This window comes from Microtus ochrogaster, chromosome 18 (genome assembly GCF_000317375.1).
Source record: "Microtus ochrogaster isolate Prairie Vole_2 chromosome 18, MicOch1.0, whole genome shotgun sequence".
Taxonomy (NCBI): domain Eukaryota; kingdom Metazoa; phylum Chordata; class Mammalia; order Rodentia; family Cricetidae; genus Microtus; species Microtus ochrogaster.
Genome location: NC_022020.1, coordinates 46,659,899 through 46,683,459, shown reverse-complemented (window position 1 = coordinate 46,683,459; position 23,561 = coordinate 46,659,899). Strand labels below are relative to the sequence as shown.

The 23,561-nt window shown below is 47.9% G+C and overlaps 1 protein-coding gene across 5 annotated transcripts in view; it reads left to right on the top strand.

Annotated features, from left to right (window-relative positions):
* The first annotated feature begins 11,382 nt into the window (after positions 1-11,382).
* Positions 11,383-23,561, top strand: part of Tcof1 (treacle ribosome biogenesis factor 1) — a 32,277-nt gene continuing 20,098 nt past the window's right edge. For all 5 annotated transcript variants that reach the window (XM_013349626.2, XM_026783558.1, XM_026783559.1 and 2 more), the window contains exons 1-6: positions 11,383-11,550; positions 14,027-14,082; positions 16,478-16,617; positions 20,441-20,514; positions 21,140-21,314; positions 21,862-21,935. In XM_013349626.2, the coding sequence (XP_013205080.1) occupies positions 11,443-11,550; positions 14,027-14,082; positions 16,478-16,617; positions 20,441-20,514; positions 21,140-21,314; positions 21,862-21,935 (627 nt within the window). In that variant the 5' untranslated portion in view covers positions 11,383-11,442. The remainder of the gene's footprint in view (positions 11,551-14,026; positions 14,083-16,477; positions 16,618-20,440; positions 20,515-21,139; positions 21,315-21,861; positions 21,936-23,561) is intronic.

The following is a 23,561-nucleotide window of genomic DNA, read 5'->3' as shown; positions in this document are numbered from 1 at the left end:
TGTCTTTATTTTTAAAAGGAAAGAAAAAGAGAAAAGTCAAGACACAAACTGGCAGAATACCCTGGCAACAGAACCCAAGATAAGATTTCCTACTAGTCAAAAAGACTGATAAGAAAGACAGACAAACAGGTACTTTAATCCCAGCACTTGGAAGGCAGAGGCGGGTGGATCTCTGTGAGTTTGAGGCCAACTTGGTCTATGGAGTGAGTTCTAGGACAGCCAGTGTTGTTACATCGAGAAATTCTGTCTCAAACAACAACAAAAACTTGAATGAATGAATGAATGAATGAATGAGTGAGTGAATGAGTGAGTGAATGAGAGCCACATCTGTCATCTCAGCACTTGGGAGGAACAAATAGGGATTTCAAAGGCCAGCCTGAAACCCTGCTTCAAAAAAATAAAACCCGCAAGAAGCACAATCACTTGACTCATCAGGGTGCCAAACAGTTTGAAACCTGTCACACGCCAGCAGAAGCAGCTGGGCCACATGGATGAACCCAAGACATTCACGTGAGTCCTCTCCGGGCCCATGCAGGACACACGTAGGGAGTAGTCACAGTGGCGTGGTTCTTATTATGGGGAATTAAAAAGGGCTTCAATGCTCACCCACAAGAGGATGGATTAATAAACTGTGGCTCGCACACAATCAACTGGATACTGGGAATAAATTATTTGCTGGAGCTCTGTGCATCATCACAGATGAATTCCAAACATAATGTGGGGTGAAAATGAGAAGGCTCATTATGCATTATGTCGTGTACAAAGAAGCAGAAAAGAATCTGAAGGCAATGCTGTCTCTGTTTCATGAGCACACACCCATGAGCCGCAGAAGTGTGAGTCCACCCATAGGAATGGTTCCTTCACCCTCAGAGAAAGGAGTCCGTGTTCCTCTCTGGGCAGCAGAGAAGGAAATAAGCGAGAAGGTCCTCATTCCCTTTAACATCTTTCTTCATAGTCTGGGCCATGGGGATCCGTCAGCGGCCTCCTTGTTACTATTGTTTGATCTCTGTGAGTTCGAGACCAGCCTGGTCTACAGAGCGAGTTCCAGGACAGGCTCCAAAGCCACAGAGAAACCCTGTCTCGAAAAACCAAAAAAAACAAAAACAAAATATGTCAAACATCTCATGATTTAATATGTGGTAGGGAGCAGGTCAGTTGTCCCAGGTTAACTGTCTTCTGGGCTGCTGATCATTGTTAGAAAGTTCCCTAGCGCTGACAGTGGTGGCTCACACCTTTTATCCCAGCACTCAGGAGGCAGAGGCGGGTGGATCAGGCCAGCCTGGTCTACACAGTGAGTTCCAGGACTACCAGAGCTACATAGTGAGACCCTGTCTCAAACAAACAAACAAACAGAGTGAGAAAGGAAGGAAGAGAGAGAGTTAGTTCCTCCTAGAATTTGCCACCTACTTATTAGTCTGAATTCTACACTGTAAAAATCCCAAGTGAAACCCAGTCCTGAGTGGTATACACACACTGATACACTGACTCTTGCCTTTGGTAGCCTGGCAGCCACTATGAGAAAGCTATACCTCTTAGTTATCGCCTCTGCTGGCACCCCCACAAACACCTTTTCCCATCACCATTTCTCACTACCCCTCTAGCCTCTTCAGCAGGTGGCTGAGAAAGTCCCTGACCAGGCCAGATGCCAGGAAAATGAAAATAAACTCCATGTGCCAGTGGATAGCCCTGTGTCTGGGTAACTGCTCCTGACTTGCTGAGTTTGATCAGTGGCACAACCTCTCTGATCCTCCTCTCGTGCACGAAGGAGATACGCTGATGATCGTAGTGGTTCCAAACCCAGAAGCCTCCAAATTGCCTAGAGAGCTGCTAAAAATGCAGATGCAGGGGACCCGGGATCAGAACCACCACGGTGGGACTTTGAAACTGCATTTCCTCTGGGTAGCTTGGAGACTCCACCCAACAGCCAAGCTTGGGAATCATTAGACGGTCGTTCCAGGTTGGGTGTGCATGCATTCAGGAAAACGCTGTCTACCTCTTCCATCCCCTCAGTCCCAGAGCTTCTCTGCAGCTCTGCTAATCATCGCCCTGAATAGCTTATGCCAAGCAGGGTGCTGAGTGAGAATGAGGGAGCAGATGAGCTTCCAGAATGCAGCCCCTTTGAGCCTCCCACTCCCTGGTAACCGCAGGGAAGCCGAGAAAGGAGGCGGAGGGGAGCGAGCATTCACCCCTCCACACACAGGTTGGAGGAGGGTCTGGGGGGGGGGGACACAGCAGGTACAGCAGCTAAGTTCCAGCCCTTCTACACCATCCCTAGCTCCTCAGGCAACTATTTCCCCCGTTCCACCCCCACCAAAGACAGACATCCCTGCAGATCAGTCCCTGCGGATCACAGCATCCAGAAGCTGAAGGTAGACCCATGATGATCACAGCCATTCACTGCTGGCTTTCTGTGTGCACTATTATTTAATTGGTACTTTCTTTTACATTGAATCACTGGATTTTTTTTTTTTACTTGAATGTCTATTTAGCACCATCCTAAGCAATAATATCTGCAAAATAACAGGTTTGATGTGCTGGTTCTTTTTTGTTTAATACGCATCAAAATAAATACATAATGACTTCCATTTAAATATGTCCATCTATTTCTCTCCTGAAGTTACACTGTGTGTTACCAAGCTTTCAGAAACACTGAACTAGCCCAACCCAGCCACTGCACAGAGAAGCAAACAAATCAAGATCCAAGGGAGGAGACCCAGCTTACCAGAGGTCTTGGCCTTGGGGCTGAACCCCGTGTGCCCACCGCCCTCCCCAGCAGGCAGTTGACTAGGCAGACCCTAGTGACCTTGACCTTTCAAAGACCTTTCTTTGGTTGTGTACTGCCCCCTCCTGGCTAGTCCTTTGGTAGCACGTGTCTGGAAAGGAGTGCCCGGAGGTAGGGGCCTCCTCTCCAGACCAAGCAGAGATGACTGGCCACGGTGGGAAGCTTGGGGCCTCAGAGAAAACACTGTGGAAGAAGTGACATTTACATTTGGCTTCGAAGCAGAAAGAAGAAACAGTGCAGCTTCAGAAAGGAAAATGGCAATTCTACCCAAATGGGGTGAAGGGAGTGAGATGTTCTGAGAACAACACCTTCCCATGTTCTCAGGATTTGGGTTCTGGCTCAGGCGGGAACACAGAGAGTGACTGTTAAGAAGCTGGGACCCAGCTGGAGAGACGACTCGGTGGTTAAGAGCGTGTATTGCTCTTACAGATGCCCTGAGTTTAGCTCCCTGCACCCACATCATCAGCTCCAACTGTCTGTAACTCCAGGTCTAGAGGATCTGACGCCCTCTTCTGGCCTTCTTGGGCACTGCACCCATGTGAACACCACACACACACACACACACACACACACAAGCACATAACCAAAAATCAGAAGGAGGAGGAAGAGAAGGGGGAGGAGGGAAGATGAGAAAGGGGAGGAGGTAGCAGAGGGAAGGAAGGAGGAGAGGGGAAGGAAGAGAAGCAGCAGCAGCAACAGCAGCAGCAGCTGGGATTTGGGGCTGATAAGATAGCTCAGCAGGTAAGGGCATTTACTGCCAAGCTTGAGGACCCTGAATTTAGTACCAGAACCTACATGGTGGAGGGAGAGTATCAATGAGAAAGTAGTTATCCTCTGACACGCATATGAGGCTCTCTTTCTCTCTCTCTCTCTCTTTCAACACACACACACACACACACACACACACACACACACACTAAATTAGCACGTGTCTCTAATCCTAGCACTTAGGAGGTAGAGGCAGGAAAATCAGAAGCCCAAGATTATCCCTGGCTATGCATCAAGTTTGGGCTACATGAGACCCTATCTCTAAAAAGAAACAGCAGCTGGGTCCTGAGCCTGTGGTCAATGGGTCCACTAGGGAAGTCTGATAAGCAAAGATACGCTGTGAGGTCGCTTATGTGGAGGAGGGAATGGAAGAGGAGGAAAAGCACCAAGAATAAAAAACAGAGGACAGCAGACCTGGGGGATAGGCCAACTGGTTTGCTTCTGCTCCTTACCTGCAAAGGACCTTACCCACTCACTTCCTGCCCCTAGGTTCCTTAACCATGAAAGGATGGAGCTAGCTTAGGTGCTCTCCATGGACCCTTTCTGATGATCTTCAAAAGAAAAACCACACACACACACACACACACACACACACACCAAAAAAAAAAAAGGAAAAAAAAACAAGAAATTATGCTGAGGAGAACTTGCTTTGGGCAATTAAATCAGCTCTACCTATTAAAATAGAATGTGTATCTGCCTGTTGCCCACTGATTACATCTTGTAGAATTAAAACTTCAGTACAAGCCTGGCAGTGGTGGTGCATGTTTTTAATCTCAGCAGTCAGGAGGCAGAGGCAGGTGGATCACTATAGTTCAAGGCCAGCCTGGTATACAGAATGAGTTCCAGGACAGTCAGAGCTACACGAAGATACCCTGTCTCAGAAAAAAAAGAAAAAGAAAAAGAAAGAAAGAAAGAAAGAAAGAAAAAAAGAAAGAAAGAAAGAAAGAAAGAAAGAAAGACCAGTCCATAAGTATGTATTTCTTGCACTTGGTTTTTAGGCTAATCATATGGCTTATGTCCTACTTCCGTCATCTATGCCTATGGTCCAGCCTGGGTCAGGTTAAGAGGCCATGGCAGCTGGTAGCTGCCCCAAATCCTGCCATATACCAGCAGCGGTGGCCCAGGCCTCCACCTCTCAAAGCATCTCTTTCCTCATCCACTAGCAGGGCCAGTAACTAGCTCAGATGTTTTCTGCGGTGCTGAACTGATGCATGCTTATCGGCCTGGAGGGCTAACTCCGGCTCAGTGCATCCGCGTCACAAAAATAAGCCCACTTTGAGTCCACTGCTGAGCCTAGGCAGACCTCAGTGTCAGGAGGAATGGAGCTAACATGTTACTGGTAAGCAAAAGACAGGGTCACAGGGTTCTGTGTATACTGCGAACACCCTAAGGAATAAAAGAAGGAAAGGAGGGGGTGGGTGAGAAAGAACAGTACTCAAGCCAGAGGGAGGCTGTTTGTGGGAACAGGGCAGAGGTGTGCTGGGCTGGAAGGGCTATAGCTGGAAGGCAGCCTCCGAGGGTGGGGGTGTTGAGAGAGGAGTTAACTGTCTAGTTACATCTTGGAGTTGCTTAACCTGCTACTTTAGTAACAACTTAATGACCTTCAAAAACTTTTGATTGAAGAGCAACAAACAGAAAGAAGGAACTAGGAAAACTGCAGCCAAAGCAACTTGAGGCAGAGAGAAACGGGGCTATCTTTTGAGTGGGCGTAATGACAGAAGCAACCTTCTCAGATGGGCAGCTCTGGGAGCAGAGAGGACAGGAGACACTGGCCCAAGGCCATATGGCAGAACTGGCTCATAAAAGCTTTTCAGTGGTCCCTGGTCCTGCTACCTACCCCCTGAGCAGAGAACCATTCCTTCTGGGAAGAGTGTAGAGAGACCCACCTGCTGAACGAACTTTCTTCTTAAAACATAGTGTTACACTGAGCAGAGGGGTGCACTCCTTTAATCCCAGCACTTGGATGCAGAGTCAGGCAGATCACTGTGAGCTTGAGGTCAGCCTGGTGCACATAGTGAGTTCCAGGATAGCCAGTGCTGCACAGTGAGACCTTGTCTCAAATTAATTAATTATAAATTAAATGATAACTATTATTTTAAATGACTTATGTATGTATGTGGGTATGTGCCCATAAGCAGAGGTGCCCAAGGAGGCCAGAAGAGGCTATTGGATTCCCTGGAGCTGAATTGACAGGCAGTTATGAGCCACCTGATGTAGGTGCTATGACCCAAACACTGGTCCTCTGTAAGAGCAAGGAGTTCTCTTACCCCCTGAGCCATCCCACCAGACTGGTTTTTCCCTTCTTTTCCTGACCTGCCTGGGAACATGAGGTGACTAAGGCAGGCTGCTTTGCCCAAGGATATAAAGTTGAGTGCTCTGGAAGCTTCTAGCTTCTTCCATGAACAAAGTCAATGTTTCCTAACTGGTAGAGAAACGCTCCAAGGCTAATGTTTCTAATGTGTGTCGCTGTTTGCTTCCTCCTTAACTGTTGCCATGGTATATATTATGGGTCTTAATTTTGTGCATGGGTCCTCAGGCGATTCACTGAAGGATATGATTTAGAAAACCCAGGAAATAAAGAAATTGTCCACCAAAGAGGCATCTGACAATGAATTTTATTAGGGACAAAACAAAACAACCTGCCGCCAGACTGAGGTATTAGAGCGCTCTGGTTTAGGGTAGGTTTGTTTTTTTAATTTAATACTAGCTCTCCATTCCTTCCAGGGTCAGTTGGGGATACATGCCCAGCTCCTTCTCTGTTCACACTCCTGTTGGCGGAAGTCATCCTGACCTCTTCTCAAGGCTCTCACCACTACTGACCAGAGCCTACTGTGCACAGCCACACAACATCACAAGGCCCTTTCAATGGTGTTTTGTTGGAGGGAGGCCACTTGTTGGCTCCTGCCAGCTCAGTAGCTCAGACCCAAAATAATAACACAGAAACTATATTATTTAAACCACTGCTTGGCCCCGTAGCTCTAGGTTCTTAGTGGCTAACTCTTATATCTTAATTTAAACCATTTCTAGTAATCTGTGTATTGCCACGAGACTGTGGCTTACTGGGTAAAGTTCTGGTGTGTCCGTGTCCAGCAGGGCTACATAGCTTCTCCTTGACTCCGCCCTTCTTTCTCCCAGCATTCAGTTTAGTCCCTTCCCCCAGCTCTGTTCCCCTACAGCTCTGCTATAGGCCCAGCAGTCCCTTTATTAACCAATGATATTCACATCATACAGAGGGGAACCGCTCATCACCTTTTCTTTATCATTTGGGGTGAGAATGCCCTGGAGGAGGAGAAACATGGGAGGAGAGGGTAGTAAGAAATAGTACAGGTCTTTGGATCTTATCTGTTCGTTCTTCATGCCCATCACACAACCAGCTGAACAAGCAAGCAGAATCCCAGGCTTGTCATTCACCCACTGCCAGCTTTCTTAGATCTTGGTCTCTAGTTCTCCAAACTTAAGGCTGAATCCCTTCACATCCTTCCCCTGTTGGCTTAGTTCCTGGGCTCTAGGGGTAAGGCACTATGGTCTTTTGGGAACACCTTAGACCCTCCCACGTGCTTTTGTCTCCTGGCCATTTGACAAAACCCGGCCCTGGAAAAACTCTCTGAGTGCTTTCCTTGCCTGCTAGGACATAGCACACTGGCCACTCTCAGGCCCTATTGGGTCATCAGATCCAGCAGGCTAGCAAAGATCTTGTGGACAAGTTTCTTGACGCTCTGAATGGTTGTTCTCCCTCCTTCCAACTCCTCACCCCCTCTTCTTCACTCTCAGCAGACCTCGCCTCCCACTTTGAAGAGAAAAATAGAAGTTCAAGATGAAATCTCCCTTAGCATCCCACTGCCAAACCTACATCCACATGTGTGCCCGTTCTATCCAGGCTCCGGCTTTGGGGCTCTATTGACGTCCTCCCTCTCCTTCTCTCAGACCAGCCCTCCACCCACACCCCATCCCTCCCTCCCACCTGCCCTTGAACATCACTTCCCAGTTCCTTCCCCAGCTTTTCCACCTAAAAACGCCCCCCGCAGCTCTCTCCCGAGTCTGCATCAGTTTTTAAACCAACTTAGGTCTCTCCCAACTCAAAACACACCTCCTCAAATCACACGCGCACACACGCACACGCGCACACACACACACACACACACACACACACACACACTTCTTTTCTCCACTCCACACGAAACTTCCCAAGAGCCAAGCAGCTCCACCGTCCTCCCGGCTCTACATGCAGCACTCCTGAGTCAATCTTCCATGATGGTACTCTCACCAAGCAGGATTCAGGTCCATCTCCTCTGGCATCTTAGAGCACTCCCCACCAAACGACATTGAAACTCCTCACTCAGCTCCCTCCCAGGAGCCCACCCTGTGGCTTGTTTCTTCAGCTTCAGCAGGCTTGTCTTTTGAACAGCTCCAACCTGTGGACACACCTCAAAACCACCTCTGGTACCACCTTCTTTCTTGCCTTTGTTCTCTTTAAAAAAGTTACCTGATATGATGGAAATGGATATTATGGAAAGTCTTGCAGATACCATAGCTTCATTCAACCCTATGAATAATTTTAATAGAATTCTTATTGTAGTAGGTGTTGCTCTTGTTCGTGGTCTTGCCTTACTTGTTTTGGCCTACTTATGTAAGATTATAAGTCAGATAGAGAGAAAAAAATAGCTGTATATACTGTGAGGCTGCATAACCTTTGAAAAAATTAAATTTTGTATAGAAAAAAAGGGTATCTGTTGCAGAATATCCCAATGGCCTGGTGCCAAAAGGATAGCAAGTAACCCTCACTAGTCATGAAACCCAGCTAGGTTATACCTGGCCTGGCTCCGGAGTTTTCACACAGCCCCTAGGCCTTCTTTTGAGTTACTTTTGTTGTCCTATGTGAATCTTGACTGGAAGATTCCCATGAATACAAAGCCTATGCAACACTTGGTTTAGGGGAAACCTGGAAAGCCGTGGTACCTCACGAATCAGGTATTTGCACCTGGTATTGTATTGTCGGAAACTTCTATCAGGTTGTTTTGAGATACGGAAATCTTCTAGCTAAAGTGTAAATATGAGCAAAAATAAAGATTCTGGGAGGTGAAGGCGAGGTGCTTCAGTTCACCGAGACTGAGCCCCTTGTAGCCGCAGAGGCTACGTTCATTCAAAGTGTCTCTGAGTCTTCATTTCTCAGACCCACATGAACCCACACACCCGCACTGAAATATTCATGACAATCACTTTCTCTGGGAATCTTTCTACCTCCCCTAAGAAGAGAGGCGTCTCTCCTTCTTGTTATTTTACAGTAATTGCTGAGGTACTCCATTCTATCATTAAGGGGCTTTCTAAACATTTCTCCTTAGAACTCTATCCCCCCTCATGAGACAGGGTAATTGTCTCCACTTCTTGGTGGTACAGAGAAGTTATAGAACTGGCCAAGATCACTTAATTAAGAAGCCAAAATTTAAACCTAGATAGGGTGACTTCAGTGTGGCTTTCAAATACTATACCATTTCCCCAAGAAAAGGCTATCCTGCTCTTCAGTGTATGCTATGGTTATTTGTTTAGCATGTGTCTGCCTCGCTTGCCTTGCAAGCTCTGCAGGAAGGAGTACAGACCATTTGGTCTCCAATAGCAGGTTTTCAATAAACATTTGCTCAGTGTCTGAATAGATTAGTCTGCTTCCTCACGCACAGCATTCACTCGGGTCACCTGGTCCTCTGTGTTTCTCCCTAGAATGCGCCTTTGTGGCTTTTCTTGTTCCTATAACCAAATCTCTGGCAAGAAGCAACTTAAATCGGAAAGCTTTAGTCTGGCTCACAGTTCACAGGACTCCGCCCATCGCGGCAGGAAATGGTAAGGCAGCAGGAACTTCAGCTACAAGTCAGCAGGCCAGGAAGCAGAGAAAGAAAAATGCAGGCAGGCCTTTGTTAGGCTTCCAGGCTGCCTGCCCTACCCAGACGTGCCTTACGAGACACGCCCATGGGAGTATCTCTTAGGCGATTCTAAAGTCCAGTCACCACTGAAGATTAATCATCTTACATGCTTATGTGGGTCCTAAATTTGGGTGGAAATGGATGTCTACACATATAACATTCCTAGAGTAAAAGCTATCAGCAGATGTCCAGCCCCGCCCATAAAATTAAAAACGACTGTCTCAACTATGCCCAAGACACTCCTGTTCTCTCCTTGTCAATGTCCCCTCATCAAATACAGTAGCCCACATTGGGGCTCTTTGTTTATTTGTTTGAGACAAGGAATCTCCATGTAACCCTGGCTGTCCTGGAACTGGCTATGTAGACCAGGCTGGCCTCAAACTCAGAGATCTGCCTCCCGAGTGCTAAGATTAAAGGCATGGTTCACCTACTAGCACCTGTTTTTTGTTTGTTTATGTTTTTGTTTTTTTTGTTTTGGAGGGTTTTTGTTTTGGTTTGGTTTGGTTTGGTTTTTGGTTTTTCAAGACAGGGTTTCTCTGTAGCTTTGGAGACATTCTGGAACTCACTTTGTAGACCAGGCTGGCCTCAAACTCACAGAGATCCGCCTGTCTCTGCCTCCCGAGCGCTAGGATTAAAGGCATGGGTACCACACCTGGTTTTATATTCTCCTTGGAGTATGTCAGAACTCTGCGGGGAGAATGGTACTATAAGCCTGCTTCTCCATCCTCTGGTGTTCTGGACCCTCGCAGTACAGAGTTCTGCTTGGGGTTCCCTTACCAAACACCAAAGGTGGATTCCCACATTCTGATTCAGGCAGTAACTCTAGTTTATCCTCTCCTCAGTGTGCAAAAGTTTCTGCTGTTGCTGGGTAGTGGTGGCACTCTCCTTTAATCCCAGCACTAGGCAGGCAGAGAGGCCGGTGGATTTCTGTGAGTTCAAAGCCAGCCTGTCTATAGAGCAAGTTCCAGGACAGGTGCTAAAGCTGGAGAGAAACCCAGTTTCAAAAAAACAAAACAACAACAAAACCCACAACAACAAAAGACTCATAGTCTCTTTGGAGTTAGGTGCCCCTCCTCCAAGCTTCCATGGGCTCAGCCTTCTCTCCACAAGATGCATCAGACATAGGAACTGTAATTGTCCGTGATTCACTGTATCTTCCGACTGGGTGATCTTTGAGGTCAACTCCTTGTTTTGTTTCTCTTTACATGTCCCCAGCATAGCTGGCTGGCTCCTAGCCTAGCATATGGGGGTCAGGTAAGGATTTACTTAGTGATTCAACACACTAATGACAGCTGATGCTGGCTTCATGGGTCTAAACACTATGTGAAATGAATTAGTAATTGGAAGCTGGAGCCAGTGATCAGGTAATTCGAAGATGAATAAAGATGTCACAGGTATGCCAAGAGGCGGTGGCACATGCCTTTAATCCCAGCACTCGGAAAGCAGAGGCAGGAGGATCTCTGTGAGTTCAAGGCCAGCGTGGTCAACAGAAAGAGTTCCAGGACATGCTCCAAAAAAGCTATAGAGAAGCCCTGTCTAAAAAGAAAAAAGAAAGGAAGGAAGGAAGGAAGGAAGGAAGGAAGAAAGAAAGAAAGAAAGAAAGAAAGAAAAAAGAAAAAAAGAAAGAAAGAAAAAAGGAAAAAAGAAAAGATGTCGCAGGTAACAAAAGACCAGGACAGCAACCCCTTCAAGGAGTAAACCAGACTTAAGATGAAGGAGCCCTCTTTATCATGGCCGTCCTGAGGGCGGGATCAGATCAGGCCACGCCTTCGAGCCAATGGCAGAGCTGATTTGCTTTCGTGGCTCCGCCCTCTAGAACTGGAATGGCCCACTCCAGCTGCAAGACTACACTTCCCAGCGCGCCTCCCGGCTGGGTGACGCAAAACCGGAAGTGAGGAACATGAGGTCCTAGGGCGCGAGGGAAGAGGCTGGCGGGGGGCGAGGGGGCGTGCACGTGAATAGGCTGGCCGGATCTCTGGCATGGCCGAGGCCAGGAAGCGGCGGGAGCTGCTTCCCCTCATCTACAATCATCTGCTACAGGCTGGTTACGTCCGCGCGGCGCGGGAAGTGAAGGAGCAGAGCGGCCAGGTAAGCGTCGGAGGACCGAGTGCAAGACCTAGAGAATTGTAGCCCTCGCCCCTCCCTGGAGGCTCGGCCAGAGCGGGTCTGAAATGCGGGCCAGGGGTACAGGAGGAGCTTTAAGCTCTGCCTTACCCCTCCTGCGATTTCCAGCCTCTTCCCGGGGCTCAGTTTTCTCATCGGTGCAGTGGGCGGGCCGGAACCTCTGATCCGAGTCTTGCAGCTTTGTAATTCCCGCCCTGGTTCCCGGTAGCCGCAAGTTTGTTTCCCTAGTCTCAGGCCACGTGGCTCTATGCAGTTCTCCTAGGGCACCCAACTAGCAGCTGGTCTCGGGGTGGATTGTCACCACTCTTGTTGGGAACACCGAGAGGAAGGCCCCCTTAGTTGACTATCTGGATTCTGCAGGTCGTGCAGGCCCCTTGTCGATTATGACAAGACTCGAACTCGTGGTGCGGTGCAGTGATTTCAAAGTTCTTAAACTTAGCAACTTTTAATTTGTCTCTGAGGTGCTTATAATGAGATGGGTAACGCCAGTCTCAGGCCCCTCTGCCTATTTCACTAGTAGTGGACACAAAAGAATACAGTTAACATTGTCTTAAGCTGTAGAATGGGAGATTTGAGATGCTAAAACATCTGGCATCTCAAATCTCTGGAATCTGGGTGAGGACTACCCAGGACTGCTTCCCTGAGGATGTAGTAGTTGGTTTGAAAGCTCCAGGGAGTTGAATAGTTAGAGGTGCTGATGTCTGGAGGTTGGAGTGGAACTTCTGAGTGTCATAGCCTCCAGAGAGTTTGCTGTGTTTAAAGTTTGAAATACACGACTGTGGAGTCTCCCAGAAAGATGGAGGCAAAGCAGACAGGCTGGAATGATCCATGGCTAATCTTCCAGAAGAACAGTGGTGAGATGTATATTGACCGAGTTAGTCAATACCACTTTGGCTACAGTGAAAACTTAAGGGCCACTGGGTGTGGTGGTGCATGCCTTTAATCTCAGCACACTAGAGGCAGAAGCAAGTGGATCTGTTGTGAGTTCAAGACTAGCCTGGTCTGCCTAGTGAGTTCAGGGCCAACCAAGGGCTACAATGTTAGACCCTGCCTCAGAAACAAGTCAAAACTGAAGGTTGTTGGGCCCTAAGATGTTATCTGTGGCTTTCCTAACCTCCCTGTACCTCGGTTCCCTTCCCGTCTGTACTCTAACCATATAACTTAATAGATGGGGGGGAGCGGGACATAGTTCCCATCCTTGTGGTTTGTGTGCCCAAGCAAGGCCGTGTCCTGCTCTCACCGAGCAGACACAGAAAAATCAGGTTGTGGGCTAGCCTATCTAGATTGTGTCAGGTGCTGGCCACAGTGAGGCGAGCAAGGGGGATGTGGAATGTCAGACTGCAATTACAACTAAGGTGGTCAGAGAAGTCTTATGGAAAAGATGACCTTGAAGTAGAGTCTAGAAGGAAATGAAAAGTTGAGCTGTGTGGTTGACAAGAGAGAGAACATTTTAGTAACAAGAATGGCAAAGCCCTGTTAGGAACTGGTGGCCCGACTTACTTTATGTGACTGGGGTGGGGCAGAATGAAGCTGGCTGACTAGATGGTCCCCTTCAGACTGACAACAGCCCTTTCCATCGTACATTGACTAAGCTGCGGAGAAGGATCTTGGAGTTAGCAAGGATGAGTTCAGCCAGTGAGTAGGAGCTCTTCCTGACCCTGGGCCAATCTATTTGGTGCTGGCTTGTTTTTTTCCCCCTGCGTGTGGCTCTTTTAACTCCCATTGGAGCACTTTTGGCTGTCCAGTCTTTATGTTCACACAGTGTGTTTTCTGCCTGGGCCTGGTAATTGTTTTCCTCTGTTTTAACTAAGGCCTTTGCAGCTACCAGATTGTGCATGCCTTTAATCCCAGCACTCAGGAGACAGAGGCAGGTGGATCTCTGTAAATTCAAGACCAGCGTAGTCTATAGAGCGAGTTCCAGGACAGCCAGGGCAGTTACACAGAGAAACCCTGTCTTAAAAAAAGAAAAAGAAAGAAAGAAAAAGAAAAATGACCCTTGCACTCTTTGGGCTCAGTGTCTTTCCAGACATCTAGTAGGCTCCAGTATGTCACCTGACACCTTCAGGATTTGGGCTATCTTGTGTTTGGGGGAGACTGACTAGCCAGGCCTTTGAAAACCATCTAAGAGGTTAGTAAGGAAAGCTCTGCCGTACAGTTTCCATCCCTGGCTGTGCTAGGGATGTTGGGTCATGCTAGTTTGAACTGTTCACGTGCCCACCTCTCAAAGGTACCTCTTACCATTGTTTTATATTGAAAGGTTTGTAACTGGAACTGGTTGTCCTTCTTGATTCTGCAAGGTTTTGAATGGCGCTGGTAATGCCAAGTGGATACCCAAGAGCGAACAGAGCATTTTCTGAAACATCTGTTGCAGGCCCAGGGAGGAGACATTCCTGTTGGGCTGGGTACTTACTGAAACTCTCTACTTATTATTTCTCTACAGAAGAGTTTCCTGACTCAGCCCGTCACCCTTCTGGACATCTATACACACTGGCAACAGTAAGTCTGGTGGAATGGAAGGGATGGAACAGGGTTACCTGAACCAATCATCTTTGCCACCAGCAAATATACTAACGTGGCCTAAGATATGGTCTGATAGCCCACTGTGTGGACATACTTGTCACTTTCAGAAGGCAGGTTACATGTCTGGGTGTTTCTCTGTGTGTAGCTTATCACAGGGGGAAACAATCAGATCTGGAGCTCACCTTTTTCTTTTTTCCTTTCCTTTTCTTTTTTTTAAAAAAATATTTATTTATTATGTATACAATATTCTGTCTGCATGTATGTCTGCAGGCCAGAGGAGGGCACCAGACCTCATTACAGATGGTTGTGAGCCACCATGTGGTTGCTGGGAATTGAACTCAGGACCTTTGGAAGAGCAGGCAATGCTCTTAACGACTGAGCCATCTTTCCAGCCCCTTTTGTTTTGTTTTTGAGACAGTAGCTCACTGTGTAGACCAGGCTGACCTCCAGTTCTGGGACTAAAGGAACGCCCCATCATACTCAATGAAAGCTGAATCTCTTAAAAATAAAAGTTCCTGGTGGCACACACCTTTAATCTCAGCACTTGGGAGGCAGAGGCAGGCAGATCTCTGTGAGTTCAAGGTGTGGTGGCACACACCTTTAATCTCAGCACTTGGGAGGCAGAGGCAAGAGGATCTCTGGGTTCAAGGCCAGCCTGGTCTACAGACCCATCACAAAAAAGAATTAATACAGCTGATTTCTTTCTTTGCTTTGTTTTATTTTCGTTTGTTTGTTTATTGTTTTTGGCTTTTAGGGTGTTTTTTTTGTTTTGTTTTGTTTTGTTTTTGTTTTGTTTTTTGTTTTTTGAGACAGGGCTTCTCTGTAACCCTGACTGTCCTGGAATTCGATCTGTAGACCAGGCTGGCCTCAAGTTCAGAGATCCACCTGCCTCTGCCTCCCGAGGGCTGGGATTAAAGGCCTGGGCCACCGCCCCCTGGCTGGTTTCTTTCTTCTCACTCATACTGTGATCAAGGAGGCAGGTGGGCATAGGTCAAAGGTGGCACTCGTGTTAATAAGGGTGAGTGAAGGCAGGAGCCTGGCACTGGACATGAGCACTTTTCCAAGCTACTGAAAGGTGAGGTTGGTAGTGACTGTTCCGTTATGAAACTCAGAAGGTAGGGGATGCCAGGCCCTGGGAGAGAGCTAAGGTCACCCTCCCCTCCATGCTTAATACTCCTCTGCCGCTTGGTGAACGCGGGGCATGCGCCCTTGCCCTCTCTGTCTTGCCCAGGTGTGTGGGTGTTGCTTACTTTACTTCCTTCCCCAGCAAACTATGTCTGAGCTGTGCCACACTCTTATTTCCTGCCTCTGGCTCCCGCTGTGGGTGAGGGGTACAGAGTGGACCAGAGAGCTCACCCACCAAGCCAGCCTTGACCAGTGGTTAGGCTATAAAATCAGGCCTAGAAATTAGCTCAAATGAATGGCCTTGAGCAACTTTGGGACCTCCTAGAATATCTTCATCTGTGAAGTGAACGTTACTATCTCATCATATTGTGAAGCTCCAACATAGTGATCTGTTAATAAAATCCTGAAACTGGCCAATAAAAACCCTGCCCTAGTATTCTTCTCGGATACTATTCTTGATACAACAGAAAACAACCAAGAAGAAAGAAAAAGCTCTATCCTTGTGAAACTCGAATTCTGTTGGAAGGAGAAGGGTGAAACAAACTGATACATGTAACAAAAGCAGCTTCCTGAGGAGTATCCTTCCTAGGAAGAAGGGACCTTGGCAGCATATCTCAAACTGACAGAGCAGCATCAAACCCAGCTGGGAAGAAAAGGGGTTAGACAGAGGCTTCCTGCAGGTAGGAGAGTGAGGTCAAAATGGGGGATTAAGCTGCCTCAGTAAAGATTTACATCTTACATACACACTCCCCACCTCACCCCACTTCCTCCTTGCCCCAGGCCAGTTCCATCATGAATCCTTTCTCCGGGTATATGTCAGGCACTGGGGGACTATAGTGAGTTGCTGTCCTCCTCTCTGGGACCTGTTTGTGCAGTGTAGGGACTCATCCAGAAAGCAGTTGGCAGAAGGCTGAGAAGGAAATGAAACTGAATGGCAGGGCAGAGTACTGTGGGGGGAGGGGTGTCAGCAAAGATGCTTTACACCACACTCAAGTTCAGGAAGGGGAGAACAAGAACCCCAGCATAAGAGGAGGTCACAGTTCTAGGGTGAGGAGAACCTGGATGGTTCTGTCCAGTGCCCCACGGACACTACGAATGGGTGTGGATGCAGAGCACAGATAAGTCCACACTGTGTTGGGGTCACTATTTAAACTCTACTGTGTGCACATGTCCTGTGAAGGCTGAGAAGATGAGCAGTCTGACCTCCCAGAGCTCATGGATTTGTCCCGTCTCCCATGTCCTGCAGGACCTCAGAGCTTGGCCAGAAGCAGAAGGCAAAGGACGATGCTGCGCTGCAAGCCAAGAAGTCCCGGGTGTCAGACCCCATTAGCAGCTCGGAGAGCTCGGAGGAGGGAGAGGAGGCAGAAACCGAAGCTGCCAATGCCAGTAAGAACTCCCCTTGCCGGGTGGTGTGTGGAGTTGGGGCCCGCGCCAGGGACAGCTGTGGGATGGCAGTCTGCTCCACAGCAGTCTCCCCTTCTGAATCATCCTTTAGCGTAAGCCAGAAGAGGTAGGGCTTTTCAGAGGGAGGTTAGGAAGTACCAGAGAGCCCTTCCTTGTGACCCCAAGCTCTAAGGGTTTAAGGAGAATCGAAAGATCCCAGAAGGCTGGGTGTGGTGTTACACACATTCATTCATTTAAATGAATCTCTGTGAGTTTGAGGTCAGCCTGGTCTACATAGTAAATTCCAATCTAATAAGAACTATGACCTTGTCTCAAAAAAAAAAAAAATTGAGGGCCCACACAGCTGTTCAGGTCACTCACCAAGGGCTGTTTTCGATGCTACTGCTAAAGACAGGAAGGAGACCACATTTGTGCAAGTGTTGGGACCACTTCAGAAGGTGTTGGTGGTCCCACTTGTGAGTGGCCTTGGGGCTGCTTCAAGAGTTGTTGGTTGTTTTAGTTACTGTTGCTGTGAAGAGACACCATGAACAAGGCAGTTTATATAAAAGGAAGCATTTCATTAGGGGACTTTTGCTTACAATTTCAGAGGGTTAGTCCATGATCATCGTGGTGGCAGGTACATCCTGCTATGTAGGCAGCTGGCAGAGAGCCAGAGACGGGTTGGTGTGGGCTTTTGAAACCTCACCCACAGGGCACACCTCCAATACAGCCATACCTCCTTATCTTTGCCAAACAATCCACCAGTGGGGAACCAAACATTCAGTTATGTTTCCATTCAGACCTCACTGGTCTTCCCCATTTGGCAGTATGTGATTAACAGGCCCCATAGCAGAGCGGCCCATGTGATAGGCCCCATAGCAGAGCGGCCCATGTGATAGGCCCCATAGCAGAGCAGCCCATGTGACAGGCCCCATAGCAGAGCAGCCTATGTGACAGGCCCCATAGCAGAGTGGCCCTAATGCAGTCTCTTTGGCCTCTTCTCTCCTGGCAGCAGCTATTGCTGTCTCCATGTCTCGAAGGCATCGTGTTGCTTACATAGAAGACAGTTTCTTGATTTTTAAGTAGGTTTTCTGATTATAAAAGAAATACAGGGTTCATTATAAAATGTTCATTATAGAACATTTGAAAATTTGCTTCAAAGGAAGGCAGGGGAGAAATCGCCCACATTCTTGCCACCTACTATTCTTGCAGTCTTGTCTTTTGTTTATTTTTCCTGTGTATACTGTGCCAGATGTTTGAGAGGATGTTGAATATATATTTTATATCTTAATCTTAAATTATAAATACAAAGCAGGTCCAATTTGTATATAAAAAGCATACAGAAGAAAAACACAGGAATTCCTGTTCTCATCCCCATCACGACCTACGCATGTCTCTTGATGGGCAGGCAGCCTGTAAGCTTCTTCCAGTCAGACATGTCCCCACCTATGTGCTTGTGGACAGACCTACATGCTGCTTCAAATGTTTGTACTGACAAGGTATTTGATAGTAGTCAATTTTTAAAAATATCTTTTATTTATTTGGAAATTTCATAAATGTGTTGGGGGAGGCTACTTGTTAGTTCTCTGCTGCTCAGCCCCAAAATAATCCCACAAAACTATAGTATTTAAATCACTGCTTGGTCCATTAGCTCTAGCTTCTTATTGGCTAACTCTTACATCTTAATTTAACCCATTTCTGTTAATCTGTGTATTGCCACGTGGCTGTGGCTTACCAGCTAAAGTTCCAGTGTCTGTCTCTGGCGGAGCTTCATGGCTTCTCTCTGACTCTGCCTTCTTCCTCCCAGCATTCAGTTTAGTTTTTCCCCACCTACCTCTATTCCCTGTGCAGGCCCAAAACAGTTTCTTTATTAACCAATGGTATTCACATTGTACAGGGGGAGTCCCACATCAAATGTGTACAGTGTAACTCCCCCAGGACAGCCCTGGTGTGTTCTCCCACCTTAATATCCCCTTTTCACATTTGTTTTTTGTCGTAATCAATCCACTGAGTCCAATTAGTACTGCCTGCTAGAATGCTGACCAGTTTTGTGTAGTTAGTATGGCTACAGCGAGTTCATAAGAATGACCTTGTCATGTTCTTAAGACAGCATTTCACCAGCTCTTGCATTCTTTCTACCTGCTCTTCTGTAATGTTCCCTGAGCCTCATTGGCTTGATTTGTGTCCCATTTAGGATGGAGGGCTCAGTGGGTACTTTCTCTACCACGACAAGTTATGGGTCTCTGCATTGCTACCCGCTGCAGAGTGATGAATACGTACACACACAGGAGCAATTTGACATCAACAGTAGTAGGTCCTGTCCCATGTCTGCCACCCCCACGCTACAATCTCTTGAGCCAGTAATCAATTTTTAGAACCTTGAATTTTAAGCCAGATGTGGTAGCACATGGCTGTAATGCTAGTACTCAGAAAGCTGAGGCAGAATGTTCCTCAGTTTGAGGTCAGTCTGGACTACATAGCAAGACCTTGTCTCAAGAACTAAGCAAAAATAACAGAAACAAAAACCCAAAATGTAAAAAGTCAATTACAAGCCGGGCGATGGTGGCGCACGCCTTTAATCCCAGCACTCGGGAGGCAGAGGCAGGCGGATCTCTGTGAGTTCGAGACCAGCCTGGTCTACAAGAGCTAGTTCCAGGACAGGCTCCAAAACCACAGAGAAACCCTGTCTCAAAAAACCAAAAAAAAAACCAAAAAAAAAAAACGCAGCGAGCTGCTTCCCGCCACCCAGCTAGCTTTATACCCCGAAATAATTACACGGAAACTGTATTCTTTTAAACACTGCTTGGCCCATTTCTATCTAGCCTCTTCTCGGCTAACTCTCGCACCTGGACTAGCCCATTTCTTATAATCTGTGTAGCCCACGAGTTGGCTTACCAGGAATGATCTTAACCTGCGTCTGCCTGGAGTGGGAGAATCATGGCGACTCCCTGACTCAGCTTCTTTCTCCCAGCATTCTGTTCTGTTTTCTCCGCCTACCTAAGGGTTGGCCTATCAAATGGGTCTAGGCAGTTTCTTTATTAATAAGAAATCACTCCCACATCAATCACCAGAGTCCTCTTTGAAGTATTTGTGGGTAGCATGACAGGATATCAAGCATTTTCTTCAAAATAACATGTGATGTGAAGGGGAGAATGAGGCAGTATGATTGGCCACGAGTTGATGTGAAGTTACAGTTAACGCGGGAGCTAGGTGTTTTCCATGTACCTCTTCTGTGCTGCTGGGTTTTTGAAAACTTGGCACAAGTGCAGAAAGGGAGCATTGAAGTCCCAGGAAAGAATTCAGTCCTGCTGTTTGTTTCAACAGTTGTCCGTTTAATGATAACTTCCCCTGAATACCAAGATCTACGGTTATCATTCCCTAAACAATCCATAATAGTCTGAATCTCAACCTCTCCAACGAGGCCCAGCACCATTTCCACCAAGAAACCACTTGACTTCCACATAGCTTTCTCTGTCACCTGAGGCCGGCTCCTGATCACCGTCCTGCCTGCTGGTAACTGTCAGGACTGAGGGTTTGCACCCTACACAAAGAGCACTGGCCAGAGTCGGACATGTTTTGTGGTAATAGGTGGTAGGAATGTAAGCCTGTCCTTTCACTCTGGGGGCCTCCGAGTCCCTCGGGGATGCAGACATGGTCAGCAAACTGATGCGACACAAAGCTCTTCCCCGAGGCCCTGGGCTAGGCCTCAGATCTTCACGCTAGCGCCAAGCGGCCAGTACCAGTAGGACTGTGAGACCAGGTGAACTCTGCCCACCATTCTCAGATGAGAGGAGCCTGCCTTCCGCACGGTGTTTGTGTCTTCCAGCCCCAAGACCGACATCTGTCAATTCCTCAGCCACGGCTGCAGACTTAGCATCAAGCATGAAGGAAAAGGCCCAGGTGAGTATTTCCGAGTTACTTATTACCGTGGGAGTTATAGCCAGTGAGCGTAGTCTCCTGTGTTGGAATACGGTTGTAAGGCTCCGTCTGTGTCTTCATCTACCTGGGTCTCGGGTGCTTTTTCTGTGAAATAGAAGTGGCACTCATTACCTCAAGCTCCACGCACATGGGTAGTTCCCTTCCTCTCCCCCACACTCACCTGCTCACTAAGTACCCCTGTGTTTATGCCCTCTGCAGAGTCTCTGAATCAGAAAGTACTTAGAAAATGTCATTTATCGGTAATCTGTAAACCCCACTGCAGATTCATAAATGGTTGTGTCACCCAAACCAGAACATAGCAGTAATATCTAAAAGCAACGATGCAATAATGCTACCACAATATTGCTTAATGCAGAGCAGGAACCACTGTAACCCAGGAACGGTAATGCACTCGGTGCCTGAGAAAGGTGTCTTCCTTCATCCTCTGTAAAGATGAGGTGACATGCCAGTTAGCTATTACAGGACAGAGATGACTGCCCTGAGGCTAGGGAGGGAGGTAGGAAGTGGCCGTGTTGGGCCCACGGTTGGGGGGCTCTTGTTTCTCTCGAGTCCTCTGATAACAGAGTTTATCTCTTGAACTCTGTAGGCAAAGACCAAGATGACAAACTCTGTGCTGCACCCCGCATCAGGAAAGGCAGTGGTCCACCTGCTCTCTGGGAAGTTACCCAAGAAGTCATCAGAGCCCTCGGTAAACACTGTCTTGGCCTCGGAAACCGAGGAGGAGGGCAGCGTCAAAGCCCACGGAGCCACTACCAAGCCTGGTGAGAGGCCTCAGAGCCGGAGACAGGGAGGCAGGCCTAAGCACTGCCAAACTATTTGAGACATTCTGAAGACAGATTTGTCTCTGACAGTCAGGGTCCTGCACAGACAGCCATTTCCCCCTTCCCTGACCTCCTGGGTCAGCTCTCCAGACAAGACTTGGGCTTTTCAGAGGGCAGCATTTCCTGGCTTCTCTCTTGGGTGGGTTATGGGACCGCTGTGCCCCCTTGGACAGTAAATGGAAAGGCATAGGTCTGTCTTCATTTCTTAGGCAGAATAGACACCCAGCCTGTCCCCCATGCGTGATGGCAAAGAGTGGTTTGCTTAATCTTCAGATGCTGCTAGCCTTACGAAGGCCTCAGAGATACACAGAAATGGGTAGCGAGGGTCCCCACCCCAGTTGGGGGGCTTTGGTTCAAGGCAGACACCTAATCCTGTACAGGCTTGAGAAGGAGTTCTTGGCACCTCGATTTGACTAGCAACTGGCATGGGGGCTCTGGGAAGGGAGGTGATGTGGAAAGGTACTCAGACCCTTGTGTCCACCCTCAGGGATGTTGTCAGCCAGCCAAGTCAGCAGCTCCAGTGAAGACACCTCGAGCTCCAGTGATGAGACAGATGTAGAGGTAACTGCCACCCGTCCCCAGGCCTCTGGCCCTCCCAGAAGCCTTGCTAGTGTTTGGATCCTCAGCAGCTGGAAAGGTGATGGCCAAGGCTTGGTAGCTGTGGAATGAAGAGCACAGTGCTGCTCAGGACGTGCAGAACATCGGGGTCCAGCGTTAGGGGGAGACACAGGAGCAGAGACCCTGAGTAGGAGTATAACTGTGGTGTGGTCAGTGGTGAGGCTATCTAGAGGACTCTCAGCCTAATGGCGAATGTAGGTGCTGGGCTAGGATTGGGCAGGACCCTTGGTCTGCAGCCTTGTCTCTGAATTTTGAGCACTTAACACCAGACCTTGAGAATACAAAGTGAGCCAGGTAGGCAGAGCTCCTGGCTTCATGGGGACCGTTTAATATTTAACTGCAGCGGGGAAGGAAAACCTGGTAAGCAGAGCCCACTAGAAGGCTGTGATAATAGTAACACGGTGCCAATGGCAGGAACCAAGGTGTCCCATTTAGAAGTTTGGTTAGCGGGTACGGCCAAGCCACAGCTCAACAAAGCCATAAGCTTATGTAAAACATGAGGATGTTTTTTTTTATTTCAGTTGTTGGATCCTGGGCATGAACTTTGTAAACTACAGTGTTGTCACCTAATGTCAAAAGGTTGTACATTTGAGAGGGAGTCCCAGCAGGAGCCAGGTGCTTAGGGTGCTGCCCCACCAACCCTGTCTAGCCAGGACGTGACCACAGGCTGCCCTTACCTTCTCCCTTGCTGTTGGACCCCGAGTATAATAATATATAAGGACACCTGGATCCCTTCACTCCAGGCCTTGCTCCTGGACATCTGCCACCTAAATATACTGCGTTGGTGGGCCAGAAGCCAGTGTGGAGCTCCGGCGGCAGTGAGGTGTTTGGGAAGAACCTGGTACTGAAGGGTCATGTTGGACATGAGATGCAGAAGTAGAGCAGAGGCTAACTGACCTGCCAGCTACTTTAGTTGTGTCGGGATTTTGGAACACTAAGGAATTTTCAGGAAGATGCTCATATCAGTGCAGATACCGGGCACCTCTCCCTGGATAGCTACCACAGGCAAATAAATGCTTTTTAGTTTTTAGTTCAGGATGGGCCTTATTGTGTGTCAGTGGATAGATAGGCATGGTGGCTGAGTTCTGCCCCAAAGGTAGCTAAGGGCCTTATAAGCCTTTGTGCTGCCCTTGAACATCTGTGCCTTTTGGGGAAAAGGGTGTAAGATTCTGCCTGCCTTTGGGTGAGCATGTGTGTTTAGCAAGAGGCTTGTATTGATTACTTTTCTTTTGCTGAGAATGGTCCCAGAGGCTCATCCATTTGAATGCTTGGTCACCAGGGAGTGGAACTGTTCGAAGGGATTATAAGGATTAGGTGTGCCCTTGTTGGGGGAATTGTGTCATTGCTAAGAGTGGGCTTTGAGATTTCAGAAATTTCAGAAATCCATGCTGGACCCCATTTCTCTGCCTGTGGATCAGGATGTAGCTCTGAACTACTCCAGTACCATGCCTGCCTGCGTGCCTCCATGCTCCCTGCCTTGATGATAAGGGACTAAACCTCCTTGTCTTAGGGTTTCTATTGCTGTGAAGGGACATCATGACCACAGCAACTCTTATAAAAGAAAACATT